The following is a 25,530-nucleotide window of genomic DNA, read 5'->3' as shown; positions in this document are numbered from 1 at the left end:
AGTCAAGAGTTTCATCTATTGCCTAGTGAAAGACCATTCTTGTGGTCTGCAGGACAAGGCCATGTGAGGATGTTGGCATTGTGTTGTGTCACTCAGGTATCTATGGATGCACATATACCTCTTACTCAACTACTAGTATGGAGTACACAGTATTCTTGGAGCTCTGCCCCAGAACAAGGGTTGTCTGAGTTGACCAGGGAGAGCAATGCTGAGCAGTGACATTAGGGTGGTACACCTGGCTCGCAGCAGAGCCTGGCTCTTCTTGATCTCATATATACAATGTGTATAGTTGGTCCTGCTGTGTGTCCTTAAAGACCTGAAATAAGGATATTTACTGCTTTGCAAAGAATGTAGGTTTGCCCCTAACCCAGACCAGTTCCCCCAATTTCTTATTCTACCACATGTCCCCTCTGTATCACCAACCCTATGATAGGCGAAGGGAATTTGCTAGAGTTGGCTCATGGGTCAATTTTGCAGAAGTAAGTGAACAAGAACCAAAATAACTCTGCTCAGCAAATGAAACTCAAAGTGAGTCCTTGTATTCATTTCTTACAAATCTCTCTTGCTTTGTGTCTTGAGTCCCATGTGCCTATTGGGTAGTAATACCTGAATAGCTAATTAACCCCTGTGAACTATCAGTTTCCTTCTCATTGTTAAGAACTAACACAAGGAGCAATGTCAGGGTTGTTAGAGGTTTTTAAGTGAGTGTGTGCTTGTTATGGTTTCCATTTGTTTGTTTGTTTCTGAATGGGGTGTTGTCATGGTGGCCCAGTTTATACCAGCATCATAGATTAAACAGAGATCTTACTTAGAATATGCTGTTCTGAGACATAATGGACTTAACTGATGTTATGTCTCAAATGGACTTAATCGATATCTACAGAACATTTCACCCAAACAAAAAAGAATATACCTTCTTCTCAGCACCCCAATGGAAATCCTTCTCTAAAATCAACCATATACTTGGCCACAAAGCAAATCTCAACAGATACAAAACAATTGGAATAACCTCCTGTGTTCTATCAGAACACCATGGTTTAAAGTTAGATTTCAACAACAGAAAAAACTACCGAAATCCTACAATCTCATGGAAACTGAATAATGCTCAACTGAATCACCAATGGGTTAAGGAAGAAATAAAGAAAGAAATTAAAGACTTCCTAGAGATCAATGAAAATGAATACACCACATACCCAAACTTATGGGACACTATGAAAGCAGTGCTAAGAGGGAAACTCATAGCACTAAATGCCCACATAAAGAAGCTGGAGAAATCTCACGCTAGTGACTTGACAGCACACCTGAAAGCCCTTGAACAGGAAGAAGCAAAGTCTCCCAGGAGGAACAGACGCCAGAAAATTATCAAATTGAGAGCTGAAATCAATAAAATAGAAATAAAGAGAACAATATAAAGGATTAATGAAACAAAGAGTTAATTCTTTGAGAAGATCAACAAGATAGACAAACCCTTATCCAAACTAACCAAAAGACACAGAGAGAGCATCCAAATTAACAAAATCAGAAATGAAAAGGGGGACATAACAACAGACAATGAGGAAATCCAGAGAATCATCAGGTCATACTTCAAAAACCTCTACTCCACAAAACTGGAAAATCTAAAAGAAATGGATAATTTTCTGGATAGGTACCACATACCTAAGTTAAATCAAGACCAGATAAACCATTTAAATAGTCCAGTAACCCCTAAGGAAATAGAATCAGTCATTAAAAGTCTCCCAACCAAAAAAAAATCCCTGGACCAGATGGTTTCAGTGCAGAATTCTACCAGATCTTCAAAGAAGACTTAATACCAATACTCTTTAAATTGTTCTACACAATAGAAGAAGGAGGCATATTACCAAACTCCTTTAATTAGGCTACAATTACCCTGATTCCTAAACCAAACAAAGATGCAACAAAGAAAGAGAACTACAGACCAATCTCCCTCATGAACATTGATGCAAAAATACTCAATAAAAATCTGGCAAACAGACTCCAAGAACACATCAAAACAATTATCCACCATGATCAAGTAGGCTTCATCCCAGGGATGCAAGGGTGGTTCAACAGACGAAAGTCTGTCAATGTAATACACCATGTAAACAAACTCAAAGAAAAAAACCACATGATCATCTCACTAAATGCAGAAAAGGCATTTGACAAAATCCAACAACCCTTCATGATCAAGGCCTTGGAGCGATCAGGCATACAGGGAATATACCTGAACATAATAAACGCAATCTATAGCAAGCCAACAGCCAATATCAAATTAAATGGAGAGAAACTCAAAGCAATACCACTAAAATCAGGAACAAGGCAAGGCTGTTCCCTTTCCCCAGACTTATTCAATATAGTACTTGAAGTTCTAGCCAGAGCAATAAGACAACATAAGGAGATTAAGGGGATACAAATTGGAAAGGAAGAAGTCAAGCTCTCCCTATTTGCAGATGACATGGTAGTATACATGAGTGACCCCAAAAATTCAACCAAGGTACTGATACAGCTTGTAAACACCTTCAGCAACATAGCAGGATACAAGATCAACTCCAAAAAATCAGTAGCCCTCTTATATACAATAGACAAACAGGCTGAGAAGGAAATCAGAGATGCATCACCCTTTACAATAGCCACAAATGATATAAAATACCTTAGGGTTACTCTAACTAAGCATGTGAAGGACCTATATGACAAGAACTTTAAGTCCCTGAAAAAAGAAATTGAAGAAGATGTCAGGAAATGGAAAGATCTCCCATGCTCATGGATAGTCAGGATTAACATAGTAAAAATGGCGATCTTACCAAAAGCAATCTACAGATTCAACACACTCCCCATCAAATTACCAACACAATTCTTCACAGATCTGGAAAGAATAATACTCAAATTCATATGGAAAAACAAAAAACCCAGGATAGCCAAAAGAATCCTGTACAATAAAACAACCTCTGGAGGCATCACAATCACCGACCTCAAGCTCTACTATAGAGCTACTGTAATAAAACCAGCTTGGTACTGGCATAAAAACCAACATGTGGACCAATGGAATCGAATTGAAGACCCTGACATTAACCCGCACACCTATGAACATATAATTTTTGACAAAGAAGTCAAAAATGTACAATGGAAAAAACAAAGCATCTTCAACAAATGGTGCTGGCATAACTGGATGTCAATGTGTAGAAGGCTGCAAATAGATCCATATCTGTCACCATGCACAAAACTTAAGTCCAAGTAGATCAAAGAGCTGAACATAAATCCTGTTACTCTGAACCTGATAGAAGAGATAGTAGGAAGTACTCTTGAACGCATTGGCACCAGAGATCACTTTCTAAATATAACATCAGTAGCACGGACACTGAGAGAAACAATCAATCAATGAGACCTGTTGAAACTGAGAAGCTTTTGTAGAGCAAAGGACACGGTCAACAAGACAAAGTGACAGCCTACAGAATGGGAAAAGGTCTTCACCAACCCCACATCTGACAGAGGGCTGATATCCAGAATATATAAAGAACTCAAGAAATTAGACATCAAAATACCCAACAGTCCAATTAAGAAATGGGCTATAGAACTAAACAGAGAATTCTCCACAGAGGAAGTTCAAATGGCTGAAAGACATTTAAGGAATTGCTCAACATCCCTAATTACCCAGGAAATGCAAATAAAAACAACTCTGAGATACCACCTTATACCTGTCAGAGTGGCTAAGATCAAAAACACAGAAGACAGCTTATGCTGGAGAGGATGTGGAGCAAGGGGAACTCTCCTCCACTGCTGGTGGAAATGCAAGCTTGTACAGCCACTTTGGAAATCAATATGGAGCTTCCTTAGAATATTGGGAATCCATCTTACCCAAGACCCAGCTGTAGCACTCTTGGGCATATACCCAAGGAATGCTCAATCATACCACAAGGGCATTTGCTCAGCTATGTTTATGTCAGCATTGTTTGTAATAGCCAGAACCTGGAAACAACCAAGATGCCCTTCAACTGAGGAACGGATAAAGAAAATATGGTACATATACACAATGGAGTACTACTCAGCAGAGAAAAACAGTGACATCATGAGGTTTGCAGGCAAAGGAATGGATCTAGAAAAAATCATCCTGAGTGAGGTAACCCAGACTCAGAAGGACAATTATGGTATGTACTCATACTCATAGGAGGATACTAGATGTAAAACAAAGATGACTAGACTGCTACACAACTCCAGGGAGGCTACCTAGAAAACGGGACCCTAGGAAAGACACAGGGATCACCCAATGACAGAGAAATGGATGAGATCTCCATGAACAACCTGGACAACAGTGGGAGTAATGAAGGGCAAGATTTGAGGGAAAGAAAGCTTAGGGGAGCAGGAGATCCCAACTGGATCAAGAACAGAAAGGGAGAACGAGGAATAACAGACCATGATAAATGAAGACCACATGAGATCAGGAATAGGCAGAGTGCTTGAGAGGTCCCCAGAAATCCACAATGATATATCCTCTGTAGACTGCTGGCAGTGGTTGAGAGAAAGCCTGATCTGACCTAGTCTGGTGATCAGATGACTAAACACCCTAACAGTCGCCTTGGAACTCTCATCCAATAACCAATGGAAGTGGATACAGAGTTCCTCAGCCAGGCCCCAGGTGGAGCTCCAGGTGTTCAACTGTCAAGAAAGAGGAGGGACTGTAAGAGCGTGAATTGTTGAATCCAAGATTGTAAAAAGCACAGGGACAAAGAGCCAATCGAAAGAAAGCACATGAATTATGAACCAACGGCTGTGGAGCCCCCAGCTAGATCAGGCCCTCTGGATAAGTGAGACAACTGAATAGCTTGATCTGTTTGGGAGGCACCCAGCCTGTAGGACCAGGACCTGTCCTTAGTGCATGAGCCTGCTGTTTGGAAACTTGGGCTTACACAGGGACACATGATCAGCCTGGAAGGAGGGGACAGGACCTGCCTGTACTGAATCTACCAGGTTTAAATGAATCCCCAGGGTTGCCTTAGTCCTGGAGGACATGGGAATGGAGCGGAGGGGCTGGGGGGAAGGTGGGGGTGGGGTGGGAGGGGAGAGGCCAGGGGAACCCATGCTTGATGTATAAAATTAAAACACATCATCATCATCATCATCATCATCCTAATAATAATTAATAATAATAATAAAAAGAATATGCTGTTCTACATGGAAAGTTTCTTGTTTCTATTGATGCATAATATATCTCTATTATTAGTCTTTTTATATAAGTATAAATAAATATCCATATGAATAATAATTTGAACTTCTAGGAACCGGCTATGCTGTCAAGAGTTTCAATTCATTGTGTTTAGCTGGCACCGGACAGAAATTGACAACCATCTTGGTCTGGGAACATTAAGCTTGAGGTTTTTTTCTGTTTGTGCAGGGATAGCACAGTGTAGTAAGTGTGTATGGTCTTGTGTCGGCTTGATTACAAAAAGTAGTATTCTCTAAATAATGGAAAGCAGGCCTGATGTTATAGTTCACCTTCATTGTTACCTTTTGAACATGCTAGAAATTGATCTAATTTAACCATCATATCTTAAGCATAAAACAACGTATCTGAGGATTTTTCAAAATGAATGCCTGGATGCAAGCAAGTATCTGATTCGCACCTTTTAGCAACAAAGCAGAGCACATCTTGTTTGCTTTATTTTTAAAGAAAAACAATATTAGGACTTAGTTTTAAAGAACTCTTGTTTTCAGTGTTACTTCTACATTGTTGTCCACATTTTCTATTTTCCCTTTGGTAGCTGCATGTTTCACCTTGGTTAAGTCCCAGACCTCGGGCCACAGAAAGAAAGCACAATTGTAGCTTGCCATGCCTCACTGCCCTTGCCTGGCTTTCTAATTTACATGGTGTGTTTTTCTTCATGTACATGAGTTGTTCTCTAATCCAGGAAATGCTACCAGTTCAGCAGCCTTTTGACATGAACTTACCTTTTCAGAGGCATATTTATTTATTTTGAGGGTTCTTGGAAAGGGACAAATTCAGGCCCCTGGTGCCCCTGGTGAACATACAGAAAGCTCAGAGGCCTCATTGTCTTGCCTTGTAGGGGTGAGGTGCGTCCAGGTGGGAGTCAGTTTGCCAGGCCTTCTGAATTCTGATTCCCGAGGGGCCAAATCCAGAGAGTCTATTGGTGACAAGAGAGGTAGTGGAAATGGGAATTTCCAGCCACTGGTTTCTGTCTATACTTCTTGTTCTGGTAGTTGCAAATCCTAAGAACTAGGAGCCATCCATCCTTGACATTCAGTCCTAGTCAGTGGCCATCAACAGGATCCTGAAAAGTAGCAGACCAGTTGTGATGGGAAGTACCCCTATCCATTTGCAATTGATTCTAACTCAAGAGTAACCTTGGCACACAAGGAACTTTGAAATGCCTTCTTTTGAGTAACACATCAGATGAGAGAATGTGTATGATCTTTTTTCCTGCTAATTATGTATTTATCCTTAGTGTAGAGTAGAAAATAGACTGGCTCATATGACTTCCAGGGGTGGGGGGCATAAGGAAGCATGTAGAATAGTGTGATGGCAGGTAAAGGTGTTTTGCACCAAACCTGGTTGAGCCTTTCTAGGTCTGTAGCAGCAGGTTTGTTCTCTCCACTAATTAAAAGATTTAACTGAAGGAAAGAAATAGTAAGAGAAATCTTGGGGAGTTCCAGTTGACCCACCATATAATATATCCACTCTTGGGTTCTTGGGCTCTTTAATGAAAAAATTAAGAACAGACTCAAACAGAAGTACAAGTGCAATTTACTAGGGTTTAAAACAAAATACACACTATAGGAAAACTGTGATTCTTCAGCTGCCCAGAGGAGGTGAGTGGAAAAGGTAAGCCTAAGAGGTCAGCCCAATGGCAGGGATTGTAACTCTACAAAAAGAATAAAGAAACCCGAAGAATGAGGAGTTCCAAAGCCTATGTAGGCTCTGGCCAGCATCCAAAAGCAAAAGAAAGAAGAAATAGTTAAGTCCCTCTGAGTCAGGACTCAGGAGGGCAAACAGACCCTGCCAAAGCCCTTGGCAGCTCCTAGGAGATGGGAATATCGGAAAGAAAAAGTACTTTATCTTAAGGTGAACCTGCCTCTCTAGGGGTGGTTCCCTAGCTGGGACCTTGATCTCCCTTAATTCAGTTTCTTGGGATGAGACAGGGCATATCTCCTAGAGGTAGATCCTATTCCTTGCTGTAACATGATGACTTACCTGGGTTCTGTCCCCTGGACCCACATGGTGTGAGGAACAAAACCTACTACCCAAGTAGCCCTTTAACCTCTGAAGGTGTACATACACATTGCTCACACCAACATGTTAAATACATAAGCGTAATTTTTAAAATAGGTATCTGTTCACTTCAGATAGGGAACATACCCACAAACCCCAGAAAGAATGTTGCTTAAGTCCATCTTGGTGAACCCATGAACTTACTGAGGTTATTTACAGGAGCCATGCAAAAATAGCTACACCACAATGAATTCCCCCTATGTAAACTTCCAAGCATTATACCACTCACTTACAGGAAGCTGTATCACTCACTCACAGGAAGCTGTACCACTCACAGGAAGCTGTATCACTCATTCACAGGAAGCTGTACCACTCACTCACAGGAAGCTGTACCACTCACTCACAGGAAGCTGTACCACTCACAGGAAGCTGTCCCACTCACTCACAGGAAGCTGTCCCACTCACTCACAGGAAGCTGTCCCACTCACTCACAGGAAGCTGTACCACTCACAGGAAGCTGTATCACTCACTCACAGGAAGCTGTCCCACTCACTCACAGGAAGCTGTCCCACTCACAGGAAGCTGTACCACTCACAGGAAGCTGTATCACTCACTCACAGGAAGCTGTCCCATTCACTCACAGGAAGCTGTACCACTCACTCACAGGAAGCTGTACCACTCACTCACAGGAAGCTGTCCCACTCACTCACAGGAAGCTGTACCACTCGCTCACAGGAAGCTGTCCCACTCACTCACAGGAAGCTGTACCACTCACAGGAAGCTGTATCACTCACTCACAGGAAGCTGTCCCACTCACTCACAGGAAGCTGTACCACTTAAGAGTCTCCCTCAGAAACTGTTCACTGCTGGAAACAGCACACACAAAAGAAAAGCTTGAGTGTGTTGTTTTTGAAAAGCATTTCAAGCAGTTGAGTGAGTGACAGATTGCCTGGAATGGTGGAGAGGATTACCGAACTGTCAAAGCACCAGCTACAGGTGAGAAGCATGGCCATTCTAGGTGGTGCTGAGCAGGTCCTCCTTGATTCAGTTTGTTGAGGTGACCGTGAGAATAACCTCTGTAGAGAGATAGTGCCACCCCTTAAATGCAGACTGGAGGAGGAAGTGTAATCAAATGTCCATGCACAACCCTGGTCATGCTCCAGCAACTTTGTCCATGCTTTCTTTAGAACCCAGAAACCCTACAAAGGCTAGAGTAGGGAGCCCTGAACCTTTACTGTGCAGGAGGTCTGAAGCTAACAGTACCCACGTGGGCCTTCTGTAGTAGTGGAAGGGCTTAATGACTTACCCAACCAGCTCCACACTGTGGCTTTTTCCTGTTCCACCAGTAACCATGCCCAGTAGTGCTGGGTAGTTAAGAAGTGGGAGGTTGGTACCAACCAACCCATGGTCAGATATGTGAATTTCAGAGTTCCCTGCGAAATCCTGCTGTTTCCACCCCACAATTAATCAGAACAAAGCTTAGTATCAGTTATATAGCACTCGCTAATTTTTTCCCCAGTCTTAAATGGCTTTTCTGTACAATATTGCTTCATTCCAGGCAACTTATCTTTTTACCTGGGAGGAACTTATTTCCATTAGAATTGGAACACTAGCTACATATTTTGCATTTAAAATGTTTTGTGTGATTAAGCACTGAAACATTTTTACTTGGGCTTCTTAGGAGTGTGCGCTTCCAATTGATTCTTCCTTTGTGCCCAGAATAATGCCTTTAATTTGGAAACAAGTAAGGGAGCTCTCTGATTACCAGGCACAGCTAGCTGAAACTGGCAGCAAGGGCTGGTAACTGGGCTGGTGAGAAGAGCAGCTTCCACTGTCCCCGTCAGCGACTGCTCCTCACAGGCTGTCTGCTCAGCAGTATAGACGGGGTTTATGTAATGGCACCTCCTATGGCAATAGCCCCCTCTCCTCTCCCCATCCCCTGCCCCAGACTCTCTCCTAGTGTGGTTCTTATCTTAATGGGTTTTTCTCTTCTGCCCTTACAGAGCTATTAAGAATGGCAAAGGACTGCACAGCAAGAAGGAAGTGCCCATCCACCGAGTTGCTGACATTTCTGGGGTGAGTTGTGCCCTTGAATCCAGCTGTGAGCTCAGAGCCTCCAAGAGCCTGTGTGCTTAGTACTCACTAAGGACTCCACTTACGTGTTTTCTGTAGCTCTGTGCTTTTCAGGCCCTAAATGTGACTTTTTCCAGTGTATTTTAAGGCATGTGTAGTGACTCTGGTTTACATTAAGGAAAAGGACGATTTAAAACCTCCGTTCTATTTCTTCACCTGAGCTGTTGCTCCTGATTTTAACTGTTGTGAGTTTAGAAGATACTTTATACTTCCCTGTCGTACTGAAGTAAAATTAGCTCTTGGGTTTTTTTTAAACCTATTTTATTCTGTGAATGAGAAGTCTTCATGGTAAAAGGTCAAGTATAGGTTATGAGATAAAGTCTAGGAATTCCTTGTGACTTTTTAATGAGTTCTTTCTTGCAGCTTGCCTGTCAGCTGGAAAGAATGGAGGAACATGTGACTATGCTAAGAGATAATAAATAAAGACAATGTATAGAACTGGGGATGAATACTTCCGAACCCCCAAAGAGCTGTGTCCTAGCAACTTTTTGCAGTGAAGACGTACCCATGCCTGTTTAAGATCTGTTCTGACTGAGCAGTGCCCTGTGTGTTGAGAGGATTTCTCCCACAGATGCTTAGTGAGTGCCCAATACGATGTGTGGGAAGTGTGTAGGCACTGGGACTATAACAGTGATGAGAGAGACAGAGACATACTCTACATCCAGGTGGGGAAGAGAAAGCTGTAGTGCCATCTTCTTTGAAGAGGTGAGAGCAGCCAAGCGGAAGTGAGTGGTGCCGATGTTGATTTCACTCTGATGACCAGGGAAGGTACCCAACATATTCTTTTCACACTGCTCACTAATGGCTAAGCAGGGCATTGGTGTGTGCCATAGGTGAGGAGGACCATATTGCACCAGGAGCTAAAGGAGAAAGGACCAGTGAATCAGAGCATAGACATGCAAGGAATATGCCGTGGACCTCAAGATGGCAATACCAGTATAAGCAAACTGTTCTAGAGCTCAGCCTGGTCCCACTGGGAAGAACTTGAGTGTACTGTCTTCTCCTTACATGTTTAGATGCCTGACCACAGCCTTTCCTCTTGTTCATTTTGGTAGCTTATTGTAAATGTGTCTGGTCAAATCTCTCTTGTGTGGGTGTCCTCATACCTATTTGAAGCAATGGGACTCTAGTGAGCTTTTCCTTCAACATAGGCAATTAGCTCAGGTGCAGATTCAACAGGATTGTCTACTTCATGTGAGCCAGGAGTAGTCTCTAAGTTATGGTCTCTTGTAGGGGGGTGAGATACAGTGATAACACATTTTTATGTGTGTGGCTTAGAATCCTGAGAGGTCAAGACTTTGTGCTAATGGCCTTTCAGCCATTAGCTAGTGTCTGGGTGCATCTGCTAAGGCTCATTGTTGCCAGGGGTGAATCGTCCAGTACTCTATTCGGCCTTTCTTCTCTGAGGTCTAGCCTGTGAGTTATTCTTGTATATGTTATTAATTTCTATGGGTAAGTGCTGTGGTATTCTCAACAATATTTTCCTTAATGTTGATCTTTAGCTGAAGAGGTTGGTATCATAAGGCAATTGGGGACTGTTCAGCTGCAGAGAAAGGCATGTTATAAATACTAGTTTTGTACAACACAGTGGAAGCACCTTGATGTGAGGACCATCTGCCTATGGAAATGCTTTCGTAAAACTTACACTCCAAGACCTCTCCAGGGCTGAATTAAAGCTTGGGAAACTGTGTCATTAAAACTAAAAACACATTTTAGACAAATCAGTAAATCACACTAGTATGAGCTGAACCTCCTCCCAAATAAACAAAAGAACAGCTTGAGGATAGATGCCTTCAGTAGCCCAGACTTGCACTGTTGGTGAAGTCCTGAGGAAGTGAGTGGGGTGGAGGTATGCTGCCTTGTGTTTTCCCTAGGCCCTCAGAGGGCAGCATCAGAAAACCTTCAGTGCTGACTTTTCCTCTTCCATGCCTTTGGCCCTGATGTTTTCTGGCGTTTCTTGGCCATATAGTTGTGATCGTTGCTATAAGTGGCACTTGTACAAACTTGCCTTCACTTTGATCATCATTACATTATCACTCCTATCCCACCGACTCACCCTTAAACTCTGGCTCTTTTCTATACCCATTTTTATTTTATTTTCTGTCCGTATATTGAAAAATTGGTTTGCTCTTAAGTTATTTAAAAATAAATGCCAGTTAAATGTCCCTCAGTGACCACATAAATAAAAGGGGACAGCTTGAGCAGGTGGAAGCCTGGAAGTGAAAAGCTATTCAATTTAAGTAGATGTCAGATATGACCTTGTCTGCCTGAACCACAGATTATTCAGCTCAGACTGCAGTTTTTGTGCCCTGTGTAATAGAGGAGGGTTGTCTTTTCCCCTTCTCACCTCTCCGTCCCTCCATCACAGTGTTAAGTATGCAGGTGGGTTGGGCGCCCTTGTTATTTAAGTGAGGTGTATGGGTTTTCTGCTCCCTAGAGCATGCTGGCAATTTTGCTTTCTGGAGGACAGGTAGGCATGTAGGGTCATGGGCAAGTAGTATGCTGCTGGTGGAAATACACCCCTGTAGAATGACTGTGTGATGTACACTTACGTAATAGCTTCATAAAAGTTTCTTAATCTCTTAAATTTTCAGCTGTGTCCCTCCACTTCCCCAGATTGACTCTCCCTTTTAGTTTTCGGTCATGATAAATGGAAGATTTTGTTGAGCTGACAGTGTATGCACTATGCTGCCAAAATAATTTCCTCTATTCTCTCCCCTCTATTCTCCTCCCACCACAATGCATAATCCTTGGAGAAAAAAGATAGGAAGAAGTATACACTTGGTCTCCTAAAGACACTCAAGAAAAGTGCTCTGCAGAAGATGTCCTGTCATAATTATAAAGCAAATAGCCTGTGGTTTTTGACCCAGAGTTTACTGAATCTCACTTTAGAAGTTAAGTTTGTGCCCATTCTTCATACCTCTCCTGTTGGATTTTTAATTTCACAAGACCAGGGGTTAGGATGCTTTAGAATATTGTGATATGGAGACTTAGCAAAAGCAATATCTTCTTGGCTGACTGTGTGTGGTGGGAAGTAGGAACCTAGACATGAGAATGAGATATTAATAGACTCTTAGGAAATGAGACACTGGCATGGGGTGTTCTAAGTTCATGAATGGTAGATGCTGTTTAGCATTAGGTTGAGTTTTTGTAAGATAAGCAGATCACCTGTGTAATACCAACTAGATGGACCTCTATCCATGTGTTGGTAAAAGTTGGTCCATCTTCATCTCTTGCACATATTTTCAGAGTGACCTCCAAGGAAGAGTACTCACTGCCAGGCCAGTAACTTAGGTACTAAAAAAAATGATTGATAAGCTGGCAGAGGTATGAGGATCCCAGTGAGTTCAGCTAGCCTGTTATATATAGTGAGGTCCAGGCCAACCAGGGCTACATAAAGAGACACTTTCTCATAAACAAGAAGTGATGAGCTTCTCTGTATTTTCTCCTTTTTCCAGGTATGGAGAGTGGGCTGTTATAAGTACCAGTTGTATACATTTCTATAGTCTGGTTTCCTTTCAGGGCACAATGCCCCTAATGTGAATCTAGGCACAAATTTGGCTAGCCTGGTTCTGTATCTCTTTTGGTTTGAAAGGCAGTTCTATGGTGACTGTTCCATTCACACATCAACACTTCCATTATTAGTAGGTATAGTTGTTTCTTGATCCTGCCTCTCCTCCTTTCCTTGCTAGTGTAGAAAAGTTGGACTTTATGTGTCAGTAGAATATAAGGCTGTTCCTTATCTTAGGTGTATTACTGGTTTTGCTACAGCCTGTTCTGCAATAAATACAGTCTCCTGTAGATACAGAGCGTAAAACAGGTAATAAAATGAATGGGGCTGGTGCATGGCTGTTGTTCTGGTAGATGAGACAAATCAATTATGATTCCAAAGTGAGGGAGCACAAGTTTCCCACTCCTTGAGGGCAGCCAGCGCTGAGAGTACACATTGCTTCCTTTGCCTTCATGCTCCCTCTCCCATCTGTGCATGAGGAGTTATAATGAGTCGGGTGTGTATTTGTGAGTTCCTCCCTGTCATCTCTTTGTTCTGATGCTTGAGGAGTTTTAATGATCATGTGTTGTTGATTGGTGGCACAGAGAGAGGTCCAAAGGCCTATGCCCATACCCTCTCCAGTCACGTGTCCTCTCCTGCCATTTCTAGTCTTTCTGTTCTGGTGCAGGAGGAGTTTTAATGATTGTGTGTTTGATTATTGGTTGATCTGTTAGTCAGTTGTTTGGTGATCACAAGAGGTTGGAGCCTATGCCTGTCTGATCATGTTTCTATAAACTGCAAGGTGTGTTGTATTGCCAGAATGGGGATCTTCTGATGTTATGTGGCTGATAAAACATCTGTTAATTTCACAATTATTCACTCACTGAACTGCTATGCACTCTTGGACATCTGTCAGCTTGTGACCGTTTCTTGCCCAGTTTTCATACTGTTTTTGATCATCTCTCTCTCTGGCTGATTCTGTTGGAGACACGTAGTATTACTGATAGAATTGTGTGTGAGTTTAGTCTGGGGTGGTACAAAGGCTAGCTGGGGTGTGGGGGCAGGGGGGGTACAAGATTTGAGAAATTAGACCGTGGGCTTATTACTTCTAAAGTGAAGTGAGCTATAGAAAGAAGGCTTCCGGAGTGAACCAGTAGGTCTTAACTTGGAAATATCAAAAACTAGAAGTCCTCTGTTGAAGTAGGCGGGTAGGTAGATGATATGGGTGTTATTGGGAGGCTCTTCCTTCCTTTCCTGGTTGTCTTGAACACAGCACTGCTTTTCTTTTCCTGAGATATCCCAAACTGTCTTCCTTTCTGTAATAGACTTGGGATGCCTTGTGGGTGTTACCTTTCCCCAGCTCCATATGGAGCTGAGTCTTGATGGAAGAGTAGGAAATAAATATGTATTCTTTTTGGCTGAAAAACATTAAAAAGAGGGCCAACAAGATAGCTCAGCAGGACACTTCCTGCCATATCTGATGACCTGACCTTGATCCCTGGAATCCACACGGGAGAAAGAGAGAACTGACTCCTGTCAGATGTTCTCCAGCTGACACACTCACACAGTGGCACACACAAATAAATACATAAAAAACAAAACAAAACAAAACAAAAAAACAACAACAAAAAAACCCCACTACTTTTGACCGTGGAAAGAGATAGAGGGCGAGAAGTTCCTTGGTAAACCCAATCAAGGAGCAAGCCTAATCGGGGCTCTGTTAAGTCATGCTCACTCTGGTCCCCTTCTGCCTCTCCTAGGATTCTAGCATTCCATTCAGCTGCCTTCCTGTTCTGTATAAGCCCTGACAATGATACAAATGCTCATTCTTTGAGCTTTATTTGTAAGATCTCTTCCCTCTCTTACTCTAGCGTAGTCCCACTGCGTGACCTAATTGTCTTTGGGGCCAGCTGTGGTCTAAGTTACTGTACAGATGGCCCAAGGTCAAGACCTGTGCTTCTTAGTGGGTTTCCCTGACCTGGAGGAGTTGCCTGGAGTGAGTGCTACATTTGCATACTAGCCATACTACTAAGCGGTATATTTGCTGTCCTGGACAAACGTAAGAAGAGCTAGCTCACTGTCTAGTCCATATTCCCTAGGACAAGCATGTTGTGCTCCATAAACAAGGTTGGTAACCTGGTCAGAAGCTGTAACAGTAGCAATGTTAGTCTCTTGTCTGTCTTGTACCTATGCTTCATTTGACAACTCCAGTTCTTACTAACCTAAGAGACGATACTGCTCTTTCTATTCTCTTCTTCTTGAAACAGTTCAATTGTGGTTGCATCTAATTGGCTTGGATTCTCTCCACGCAAAATCATGCCCCACAGCTCTGCAGCATTCGACATCTCTAATGGCAGGGGGACTGCCAGATTAGCAGTCTCTCCCAGGCTGCAGAGAAGGTTTGAGGCATTTTGTTGTATTCTGTTTTTGAAACAGGAGTTCACTCTGTAGCCCAGACTGGCCTTGCCATCTTCCTACCTCAGGAAGACAGCTAGGATTTATATGCATGCACTGTCATGTATAGCTTTTCTGTTTTCTTGTTTCCGTGATCATTTTTCATTTCTTTTTGTCTCCTTTACTTCCAGTTCCCTTTCCATTTCCCTTCTTTGAACCTGCCCCACATCTCTGGATGTCATCAGGAAGACCTTAATTGTGGCAGAAAGTCTGAATTAATCAGTTGCCCTCAGACTCATGGTGGAGAACATTGTTCTGTTGGTTTGTGGGAGGAGAGAGGGTTGGTCTATAGAGCCACATGAGTCCTGTATGTCTAATTCATTTTTTTTAGCCCTTGTTAAGTTCCCTAGAACTGCAAAGACATCATTCTCTTCTAAGTAAATCAGAAAGCATTTATGGTTTCCATGAGAGCTTCCCCAGGATTATATTTCAGCGTCGACTACAGTCAGTGGTGGTTGTGTTTAAGTACATCTTAGAGAGTTTTAATACATTTTTTTGACTGAGTTGTATTTCTTTTGTGTTCTTTGTACAATGTAGGGCACCAAATTTAGGACATGGGCTCTGGCTTTTATTTACTTTTGAGTATCAGAGAAATTTGTTCAAGACTTTGAAATGAGCAGTAAGATTACTGGGTGTACTTCCAATAGAATGCTGGATGCTGCCCTTACAAGCTCTTCTGGGATGATGTGATTCTGTGAGTTTGCTTTGTTGATCTTCCTGGTCTGTTTTGTGCCTTTGTAGAGGGAGAATATGGCGCGTAAAGGGCTGATAGCGATACACATAATTCTTGAAGACGTGGTTCTTTGAGACATAGCTGAACTCTGCTCTGTGAGAAAAAATAGTTTCCAATTCGATGTTTTTACTCTTTATTTTCATAAAGTAAAAATTAACAAATTTTCTTCAACATTCCTAGTGACCTATATATGTCTGCTCCTCACTCTCCTCTGAATCTATTTTTCCTCATTAATAAATGGATTAAAATGAAGCTCCAAAGTGAATATCTCTCTTTCATCTGCAAAGGGTCTGATCCCATATACCTTGCTTAGACTGCCATTTTGTTCACTCAGAGATTTGGCAGGGTCGGGGTCTGGAGATCTAGGCAGGGCCAAGCATTCTACCCCCGGTCTAGGTCTCAGGCCTTTGGATATTTGAGACAAGGTCTCATTTGGTAGCCCAGGCTGGCTTGAATCATGGAATCCTCCTGCCTCTACCCTTAGGGATGGAATATAAACAGGCCCCACTGTGCCTAGCACTTGTTGACAAGCTTTTGTTGGGAAAAAAAATCCCAGCTACTGCAGCAGTTAGGATCAAGGGTAGGAAGTCTGGAAATTGAATGCAAGATGCAGTATCTTGATCACTGGTTGTGTGTGTCCCAGCTCTGCTGCTTAATAGCTCTGAAGAACTGCTGGATCAGGTGACTTTCCTGGAAGTGGTCACCATTAGAGACAGGGCTCTTGTTTGTTGCCTCATACGAGGACGACATTTTGATCCCCATGTACTCAGTATTCTTAATGTGTTAGTGCCGTAAATTGCTACAAATAAATAAATACAATGCTAATCAATTTTTCCATGCTCTTTCATTTTGTACCCAGGAGTACACATGGATGAGCTCCATAGTATCAGGTCTGTCCAAGTTTGATTCCTGCTGCTGTGGTAATACCTTGACCAAAAGTAACTTAGGGAAGAAAGGCTTTGGTTTCTCTTAGGGCTTACAGTCTATACCAAAGGGATCTCAAGGTAGGAACTAGAGCCAGGAACTGAAGCAGAGACCATGCTTCCTACCTTGTTCTCATGGCTCAATCAAGTGTGTGTGTGTGTGTGTGTGTGTGTGTGTGTGTGTGTGTGTGTGTGTGTGTGTGTCCGTCCATCCCAGGACAACCTGTCCATGGGTGGGCACAATCCCCAGTGAGCTTATTCCCAACCCCAGCACCTAGTATCTATCATTAATCAAGAAAAAGCCACACAGACTTGCCTGTTGTCCCTAATAAAGGAATTTTTTTCATTTGAATCCCTTCTTCCTAGATGGCTCTAGCTTCTGTCAAGTTGACAAGAAAATCACCAGCACAGGGTCCTATATCCTATTTCAGTTAACTAAGCCATAACCTTTCTTTTGTTCAAAGAAAGTTGCAAGAAATTGAGCAAGTCCAGGGGCATTTTCCCTGAACCAAGTGGTATTTCTTTCTAAAGAGAAATACTTCTTCTACACATGGATTCGGCTGTCACTAGTTCATTGCCTTCTGTTTCTTCCATTCTTTGAACACATGCATATTGCTCTGTGATTCTATTTCATGAGTCCAGATTGGTTAAATGAGCCCAATATGGCATAAGTAAATAAATGGAAGGGTATTCTGAAGGCATTCACTAACATTCTTGGTTCCTGGGTTGAGGTGTGTGACTCAATTAGTCTGATCCCATTCTACAGTGATGTGATAAAACCTCAAGCAGTTCTTGCCACCCTGGTGCCACTCTCTGCTTCATCATCATAATACTTAGCCCTAGATTGAACTCATTTTGTCCTGTGGCTATTGCTTATGTAAACATTTCAAAGTAAGTCATTTTACTAACACAGACATTCTGCTTGCTTGTATTTTAAGCCTTTATTTAGCATGTTTCCAACATATTCCCTACAGACTGTGTCACACAGAATTTTGGAAACTCTGCAATGTTGACATCCAGTTTTTCTTGAATTAGAGATCAGGGTACCTTTGAAATGCCCAGTAGTTCTGTGGCTGTTCTTGAGGAAGTGATATTCCCAGGAGGAAATTATAGAATGTCTGACATAACATAGCTGTTAAGGAGGTTTCTTATTTGGAGAAAGACCTGTGTTCTCTTGTGCACTGCTGCAAGGCACTTGGATGCTTCACTCACAGTCAGACCTATTTGCCTCCTTGTGTCATACCCAGCCACAGTTGAATGTTCTCGGATAAAGGACTTGGGTTGCTGTGGTGGTTTGAAAGAAAATGGTCCCCAAAGGGAGTGGCACTTTTAGGAGGTGTGGCCTTGTTGGAATAGGTGTTGTCTTGTTGGAGGAAGTGTGTGACTATGGAGGCAGACTTTGAGATCTTTTATGCTCAAGCCACACCCAGTGAGAGAGATTACTTCCTGTTGCCTTTGAGTAAGATGTAGGACACTCAACTACTTCTCTAGAACCATGTCTGCCTGCACATCACCATGTCCAGCCATGATGATAATGGACTGAACCTCTGAAACTCTAAGCCACCCAGTTAAATGTTTTCCTTTATAAGAGTTGCTGTGGTCATGGTGTCTTTCACCCCAATTGCATTCACTCTTTCCCACTTGTAGTAGACCTTTCTTTTTTGAATGTTGTCTCTTCTCCCTTAGGACCGTGCTTTCTACTGCTTTTTGTTTGTGTCCCTTTGCATCCATCCTGCCCTCTGATCATGCCCGTCTTTAGCATTTACAAAACCATATTACTGTCATCTTGTATATGTTGATAAATAGGTAATTTTTCAAGTTGGTATTCTCCTTATTAGCTTCTAAACCCCTAACAGGAATGCGTCACTTATTTATTTACAGTGCCTTATTTAGATTTGATTTGTCAAATAATGCAATTCAAGGGGTGAAGTTCTATTTGGCAAAAACTGCTGCTAGCTCTGTAAGTTCAGAATTAACTACTGGTTAGTAACTCTTAATATGCAGGCATGTAAAGGGATGCCACAGGAATGTGTGCTTCTGGAATAAAGTCAGTGTTAGCAGCATAGGCTCTAGTCTCAGATCATTGAGATTCAACTCAGGACTCCATTACTTAGTACTTTGTTACCTTGAGGAAACTATTAATGTTTCTGTTAGCTTTCCTAGCTGTAAAATGGGTGTGATGATGGCATTTGCTTTCTTAGATTGTGGTGTAATGAATGAGTGAATACATTCAAAGTATTCTGAACAGTTGACAGAACAAGAGCTCAGCAGAGACCAGTGGTTAATACTGTGTGTTGATTGTTACTAAATTGCTTAGCATTCTGCCTAGCACACAGAAAGTCTTCTGTGAGTCATAGCTGTTCAGCTGTAGTGTTTCTGTTTCAGACTCCTAATCCACTTCAAGTTCCAAATCATACTGCTTTCTCCTCCAGCTCTTCACCATTGTTTTATATCACTCCTCACATGGGATATATGCCATCTTGGGTTTCTTGTTGGTGTTTTTCATGTATTTCTCATGTAGAATCAGTGAATGAATGATCAAACCATATGTGTTTAGTAAGAGCTTTTTTTCGTTTTGATTTTTGTTTTTTTGTTTTTGTTTTTGTTTTTCTCGAGACAGGGTTTCTCTGTGTAGCTTTTGCACCTTTCCTGAAACTCACTTGGTAGCCCAGGCTGGCCTCAAACTCACAGAGATCCGCCTGCCTCTGCCTCCCGAGTGCTGGGATTAAAGGCGTGCACCACCACCGCCCGGCCAGATGTATTCTTTATGGACATATACAGTTGGTTATATAATTAGAGCGGGGATTCGAACAGAGTCCTGTGGGACTGTATACTGATGACCTCAGTTTATTCAGGATGCCTGACAAATGAGTAGTGGCTGGAACTAGAGTTGTGGCAGTGAGCATAGAAAGGCAAATGGGATCTATATCACTGAAGGAACTAGTAGAAATAGGTGATTGATTGATCAGAGATTGGGGCAGGAGAACCAAGTAAGGTGTCGTGCAGGACCCGTGCAGATAACTGTCACAACTAACTCTTGGGTGGGTGTATTCATTTTTCCATGTGGTCAGTTCAATTTTCACCTGCAGTTTACCTCACTACTTGAGTTGTAAAGCTGCAGAGTGAAGCTAGGAGCGTGCTTTGCATATTGCTTTAGGAAGGGGGTTTGAAGCCTCCAGTACGCAAGATTGACAATATAACTACCATAAAGATGTTTCGCTCTGGGCTTGTTTCCTTGCTTTGTAAGCTTCTTGTCAACTGTTCCCACCTCTTCGTGGAATCCTGGGTACACTTTATTAATCTGTTGCTGAGCATGACTTTGAGGCATTTTACAACGTGCTACTGCCTTGCTAGGAACACATTTTTAAAATTCTCACACCAGGCTGATGTTTATTTTATACCTTCTGACTTAGAACCGTAATTATCTGTTAAACCTCCATTCCTTTGAAACGGGGCTGCTTAGTTTGTCCTCTGTACTGGGTAGTACTCTGCTTAGAACCCTTTGAGTCATAGAACAAATTCCACATCAGCTTCTGATGATGTTTTTCACATCCTTTTACAAACTATTTGACATAAAAAAAAATTTTTTTTCAAAAGATAAAGGACAAATTTATCGGGATTGGGCAAGTGTAAGGCCCTGGGTTCGATCCTCAGCTCCAAAAAAAAAAAAAAAAAAAAAAAAAGAACAAATTTATTGCAGATGGCTCCACAACTGGAGAGACATTATCTAACCTAACTGATTAGTAAGTTTATCTGGGCAAAGCTGAATTAATCTTGAATGTTAGTAGTAAATAAGAATACACTTTTTTCCCCTTACACAGAAAAACCTTGTTTTTAATTAAATCTATTACAAGTGGGTGGAGGAAAATAACAATCAACTGTACCTCTATGCCAGGAAGATCCTGTCAATACATCTGCTAACCAGACTATGCTCCCCTCCTCCATTTCTTTTACTTTGTAAGTGTTGTCAGCTCTTCTCAAGGGTAGAGACTGAGCATTTTATCCTTTCTTAGGAGCTCCTGTCGGTTGGTATCTATTGTACAAAGTGATAGGTTTAATGGACATTTGTCTTTCAGGTATATCATGTACTTTGGCCATGTTCACTCCTTATTACTCCTCACTCACACTTCCCCTTGTCCCTTTCCTCCAACCCACTAGGCCCCTTCCTTGCTCCGGTCTTCTTTCATGCTATGCATGGGTGTGCACACACACACCTAGCATTTTGTGTCTGTATAAAGTCTAAGAGTCACTAGCAAAACATTGTGATACCTGTTTTCAGAGTTTGTTTTAGTTTGCTTAATATGATGATCATTTTCACTGCAAGTGACATAATGGCACTCTTTATGGTTCAGTTCGTTCTTTTGTGGAGGCTGGAGAAATGGCTCAGTGGTTTAGAACTCATACTGCTCTTGTAGAGGTTCAGTTTCCAGCACCCATGCGGGACAGTTCACAACATCCTGTAACTGCAGCTCCAGCTGATCTGATGCCTGCCCTCTTCTGCCCTCCATCAGTATCTACACACATGTGTAGACACACATCTTTTTTTATTCAAGTGCGCGCACAACACACACACACACACACACACACCACATTTTATCCTTTCTTCTAGGCACACCTTTTAAAATTTTAATTCTGACATCATGCTAATGTGTGAGCTTTGCTTGTTTGTTTATTTTACCTTTCTGGCTTTAAACCTTAACTGTCTGTTTTAAACTCTTGTTCCCTAGGAGAAGGGCAGCTTAACTTGATGTTATCTGCACCAAGAAGCCCTCTACTTAAATGCCTTTGAATCACAAGCAATCCCGACACTTGGCCTGATTCATAGCCAGGCTGTTGGGAATATAGTGCTGCAGTAAACATGGGTGTTAGAGTCAGGAGTGCTGTAGCAGAGGCAGATGTTGCTTTTAGTGTTAGCTTTTCATTTTCTTTCTTTTTAGGGAAATTTCATAATAATTTCCATGATATTTGGAAGAATTTACATTCCCACCAGCAATATTATGGGTTCCCCCGTATCCTCATCAGCTTTGGGGTTTTGTTATTTAGTTTGGTTTTAAGTATTGTGTGTGCGTGCGTGCGAGCGACTCCTTGTGGAAGTAAGTTCGCTCCTTCCACTTGGGGGTTCCAGGGATTGACCTGAGGTCCCCGGGCCTAGCAGCCAGGCCTGTACCCACTGAGTCACTTCACTAGCCTCTGTTTGTCTCTTCATGATAACTCTTCTGACTAGGGTGGGGTGGACTCTCAAGAGAGTTTTAATTTGCATTTACTTGATTGTTAAGAACATTAATCATCTTTTTCATCTTTAATGGCCATTTGTTTTTCATATTTTGACAATTGTTTGAAAAGAACTCCAATTGCTCAGAAAATAAAACCAACAATTAATAAATAAAATTTTCTGCATACCAATGGAAATAACTGAGTGGCAAGACTGATGTTAGAATGGGAGGCAATCTTGACTAAACCCCTGACAGAATTAATTGCTGACAGGTTTTTTCTTGACTGTCCAGTCAGTTCCTAGAAGAGGACATAGGTAGTATTTATCACTATTAGGTTAATAGATGGCTTAAATTGCTGTGTACCTCTTGAAGTTGTATTTAAGGATAATTTGGGTTTTCATATATACATAATTAACAACCTTTAAATCGTGGTCAGTAATTATTTTTTTAAACAATACCACAAAGTAAAAAGCTAGACCAAAAAATAGCATATTTTCCTATTCTGGAAAGCTATTGAGTAAAATATGTAGTTTTTAATTTGATACATTTTGTGTCATTCAAAATATTACCTTCTGTTTTAGGTAATAAGTTTCAACCATTATGATTTACATTTGTCTCCATATTGAAGAAGCTAGAACTTTCTCTTCCAAATTGTGTAACTATCTAATTTTTATTAACTCTGGAAACACCAGACTTTGAAAAGTCCCAATTAAACATAATAAAAATGCTTTTGCTTAACTTTATTGGACCAATGAATACTTCATGTATGGTTGAAACCTCCATTTTTATAATTCTATTTCTATTCAGTCAATGTCTGCATAGAGAAACTTTTTAGGGAAAATGCTTTTGTCCCATCTAGTAGCTATTTGAAACTTACTTTACGTTTTCTGAGTTTTATGTTGTAGGTTCCTGGCTGACATTCTTTTCTCTGTCCTTTTCTGAAGTTGTCTTCTTGTCTAGAGGAGGGCAGAGTTTTTGCATGACATCAATTTCCTTGCCCTGACTTCTTGATTTGCCCATGAAATGAAAATATGTGCTTCATCAGGCCCTCTTTACATTCTTTTCTCTGCACATTTCATTTTAATTATCTGTTGAGCCATTTTCTCATTTTATAATACATTCTTACCTCTAACCTATAGAGACATTGGAAGTAATAAAAATCTGTCTGAAACTTTTAAAAGAAATATAATGTCTTACACCTGTAAGTTATTTTTTAATTTAGTGTATATACCCTATACCCTCTGGCTGGTGCACTTTATTCCATTTCCTAAGTGCCACGTATAGTAGATAAACTGTCCTTAGGTCACCCTCATGCTTCACTTCTGAAGACACTATTATGGTGTCACCATAAAACTTTTGTTATTTGTGCCAGTGTAGTGGAGTACATCTTTAATCTCAGCACTGAGAGACAGAGGCAGGCAGATCTCTGTGATTTTGAGGTCAGCCTGGTCAAGAGTTTCAGGCCAGAAAGACAACATAATGATATCCTGTCTCAAATAAATAAATAGGTAAATAAATGTTCATTATTTCATCCTTCATTATTGCCTCATCAGTTTAGACATTTATTTGGATAAATGAGGCATTTACACTAAGAAATTGCATGTTTGGGCAGAATATTTAATCAGAAAATAATTGACAGATGTCTCTCCCAGTTTATTATGCTCTGCCTTAAACATTCTTTCCTTATAGATTGATAGTTCTAAACCAGAAAACAAATTACTGTGTCTCCTGCCTATTTTTAGAGTAATCACAATTGTTTTATAATAAAAAAAACTTTTCTTTACATCATATTTAAAGCATTCAGCACTATCAAGAGTATAATGTATTGCTATGCTGTTGCATAATGAAAGGGACTTATTAATGATTGGAGGCTATCTGAATAGGATAGTCTTTCTCCTGAATAGAAATACAAAAGCAGTTCTGTATTTATTTGCCTGACCTAAGAGAGGTAAGACATTTTCTCTGTGAAATATGAAGAGAATTTGTTTTTTATTTTTTGTTTTTTTAAGGAAAAGAAAGTAGAACAATAAAGTGAAAGGCATGGATCTGGGAAGCACAATCCAGGGAAGGGCATGAAGGCATGTCCAGGATCTTCATTGAAAGGCTGGCAAACCCCCATGCAGAGGCTAGCAGGAGCTTTGGAGGGTCTTCAAAGGGACAGCTATTTTGTGTGCAATTTTAGGACCAAAAAAAAAAAAAAAAAAGAAAAAAACCATGATAACTAATTGAACCAAAAGTTATAATAGTGTTCTGTTGAGAAGTTAAGAGTACTGACAAATAGGAAAAGGTATAAGAAGAGGGCTTGGGATGATTTGGGCAGAGGGCAAGAAAGTATGGGTCTGTGTAGAAGACTTTTCTGGATTCCATGAATTGGAGTTGTACCCTTGCCCTAGCTATATTGGTTAGCTGGTCTTGGGAAGAACCTGATTTGGTACCTTTTTTTTTTTTTTTTTTTTTTTTTTTTTTTTGGTGTTTTGGTGTTTTGGTTTTTTGTTGTTGTTGTTTTTTCGAGACAGGATTTCTCTGTGTAGCTTTGCACCTTTCCTGGATCTCGATCTGTAGACCAGGCTGGCCTCGAACTCACAAAGATCTGCCTGCCTCTGCCTCCCGAGTGCTGGGATTAAAGGTGTGCGCCGCCACCGCCCAGCCTGACTTGGTACCTTTAACCCTGCTCTACTGGCTATACACTCCATCCTCATTAGAAAAATGAGGGTTAAACTGGGTGTAAGCCTACCTTAGCTTACATGTAGAGTCAGCTGAAGGCATTATATTTCCAGTTGATGATAAAATGCAGATTTTACCACTAAAAGGCAATAACTTCATTTCTAACGGTTAAATTGAATGATTCTCACAGCTTAATTTCAGCTGGTTAAATTTGGGAAGCTGCAAGTCATTCAATAAAAGAACAATCTCCAAGCCTGTGTAGAATTTTTCTTTTGCTTGAGAATTACTATTTTATTCAAGTTAAGTCGTATCAACTGCTTTTGTTTCCAGGTAGACATAAGGACTTAATGAAACCTTTTGTTTCTTTAAAAAAATTTTTTTTTACATTTATTTGTTTGTATGAGAAAGTTCATGTGGAGCACAGCAAATGTTTGAGGGTCAGGGGACAACTTCATACCACGTGGGTCCCAGCTGTTGAGCTCAGCTCGGCAGCAAACACTTTTGACCCTCTGGGCCATTTTGCCAACCCTTTTTGCTTGTGTTTTGTTTAAGACAAGTTCCATGTAGCCCAGGCTGGCCCCAGACTCCCTATGTAGGTAGATAAAACTGGCCTTGAACTACTTCCCTCCACTTCCCACCTGCTGAGATTACAGCATAGGCCATGATTGACTCAAACTTTGTTCCTTATTTGAACAAAGCATGTC

The 25,530-nt window shown here is 41.2% G+C and overlaps 1 protein-coding gene across 1 annotated transcript in view; it reads left to right on the top strand.

Moving 5' to 3' along the window:
* Snd1 (staphylococcal nuclease and tudor domain containing 1) overlaps positions 1-25,530 on the top strand; it is a 422,881-nt gene that overhangs the window by 243,819 nt on the left and 153,532 nt on the right. The window contains exon 14 of the mRNA XM_036180523.1: positions 9,220-9,292. Within this exon, the coding sequence (XP_036036416.1) occupies positions 9,220-9,292 (73 nt within the window). The remainder of the gene's footprint in view (positions 1-9,219; positions 9,293-25,530) is intronic.

This window comes from Onychomys torridus, chromosome 3 (genome assembly GCF_903995425.1).
Source record: "Onychomys torridus chromosome 3, mOncTor1.1, whole genome shotgun sequence".
Lineage (NCBI taxonomy): Eukaryota > Metazoa > Chordata > Mammalia > Rodentia > Cricetidae > Onychomys > Onychomys torridus.
Note: the sequence above shows the minus strand (reverse complement) of the source record. Positions and strands in the feature narration are given on the sequence as shown.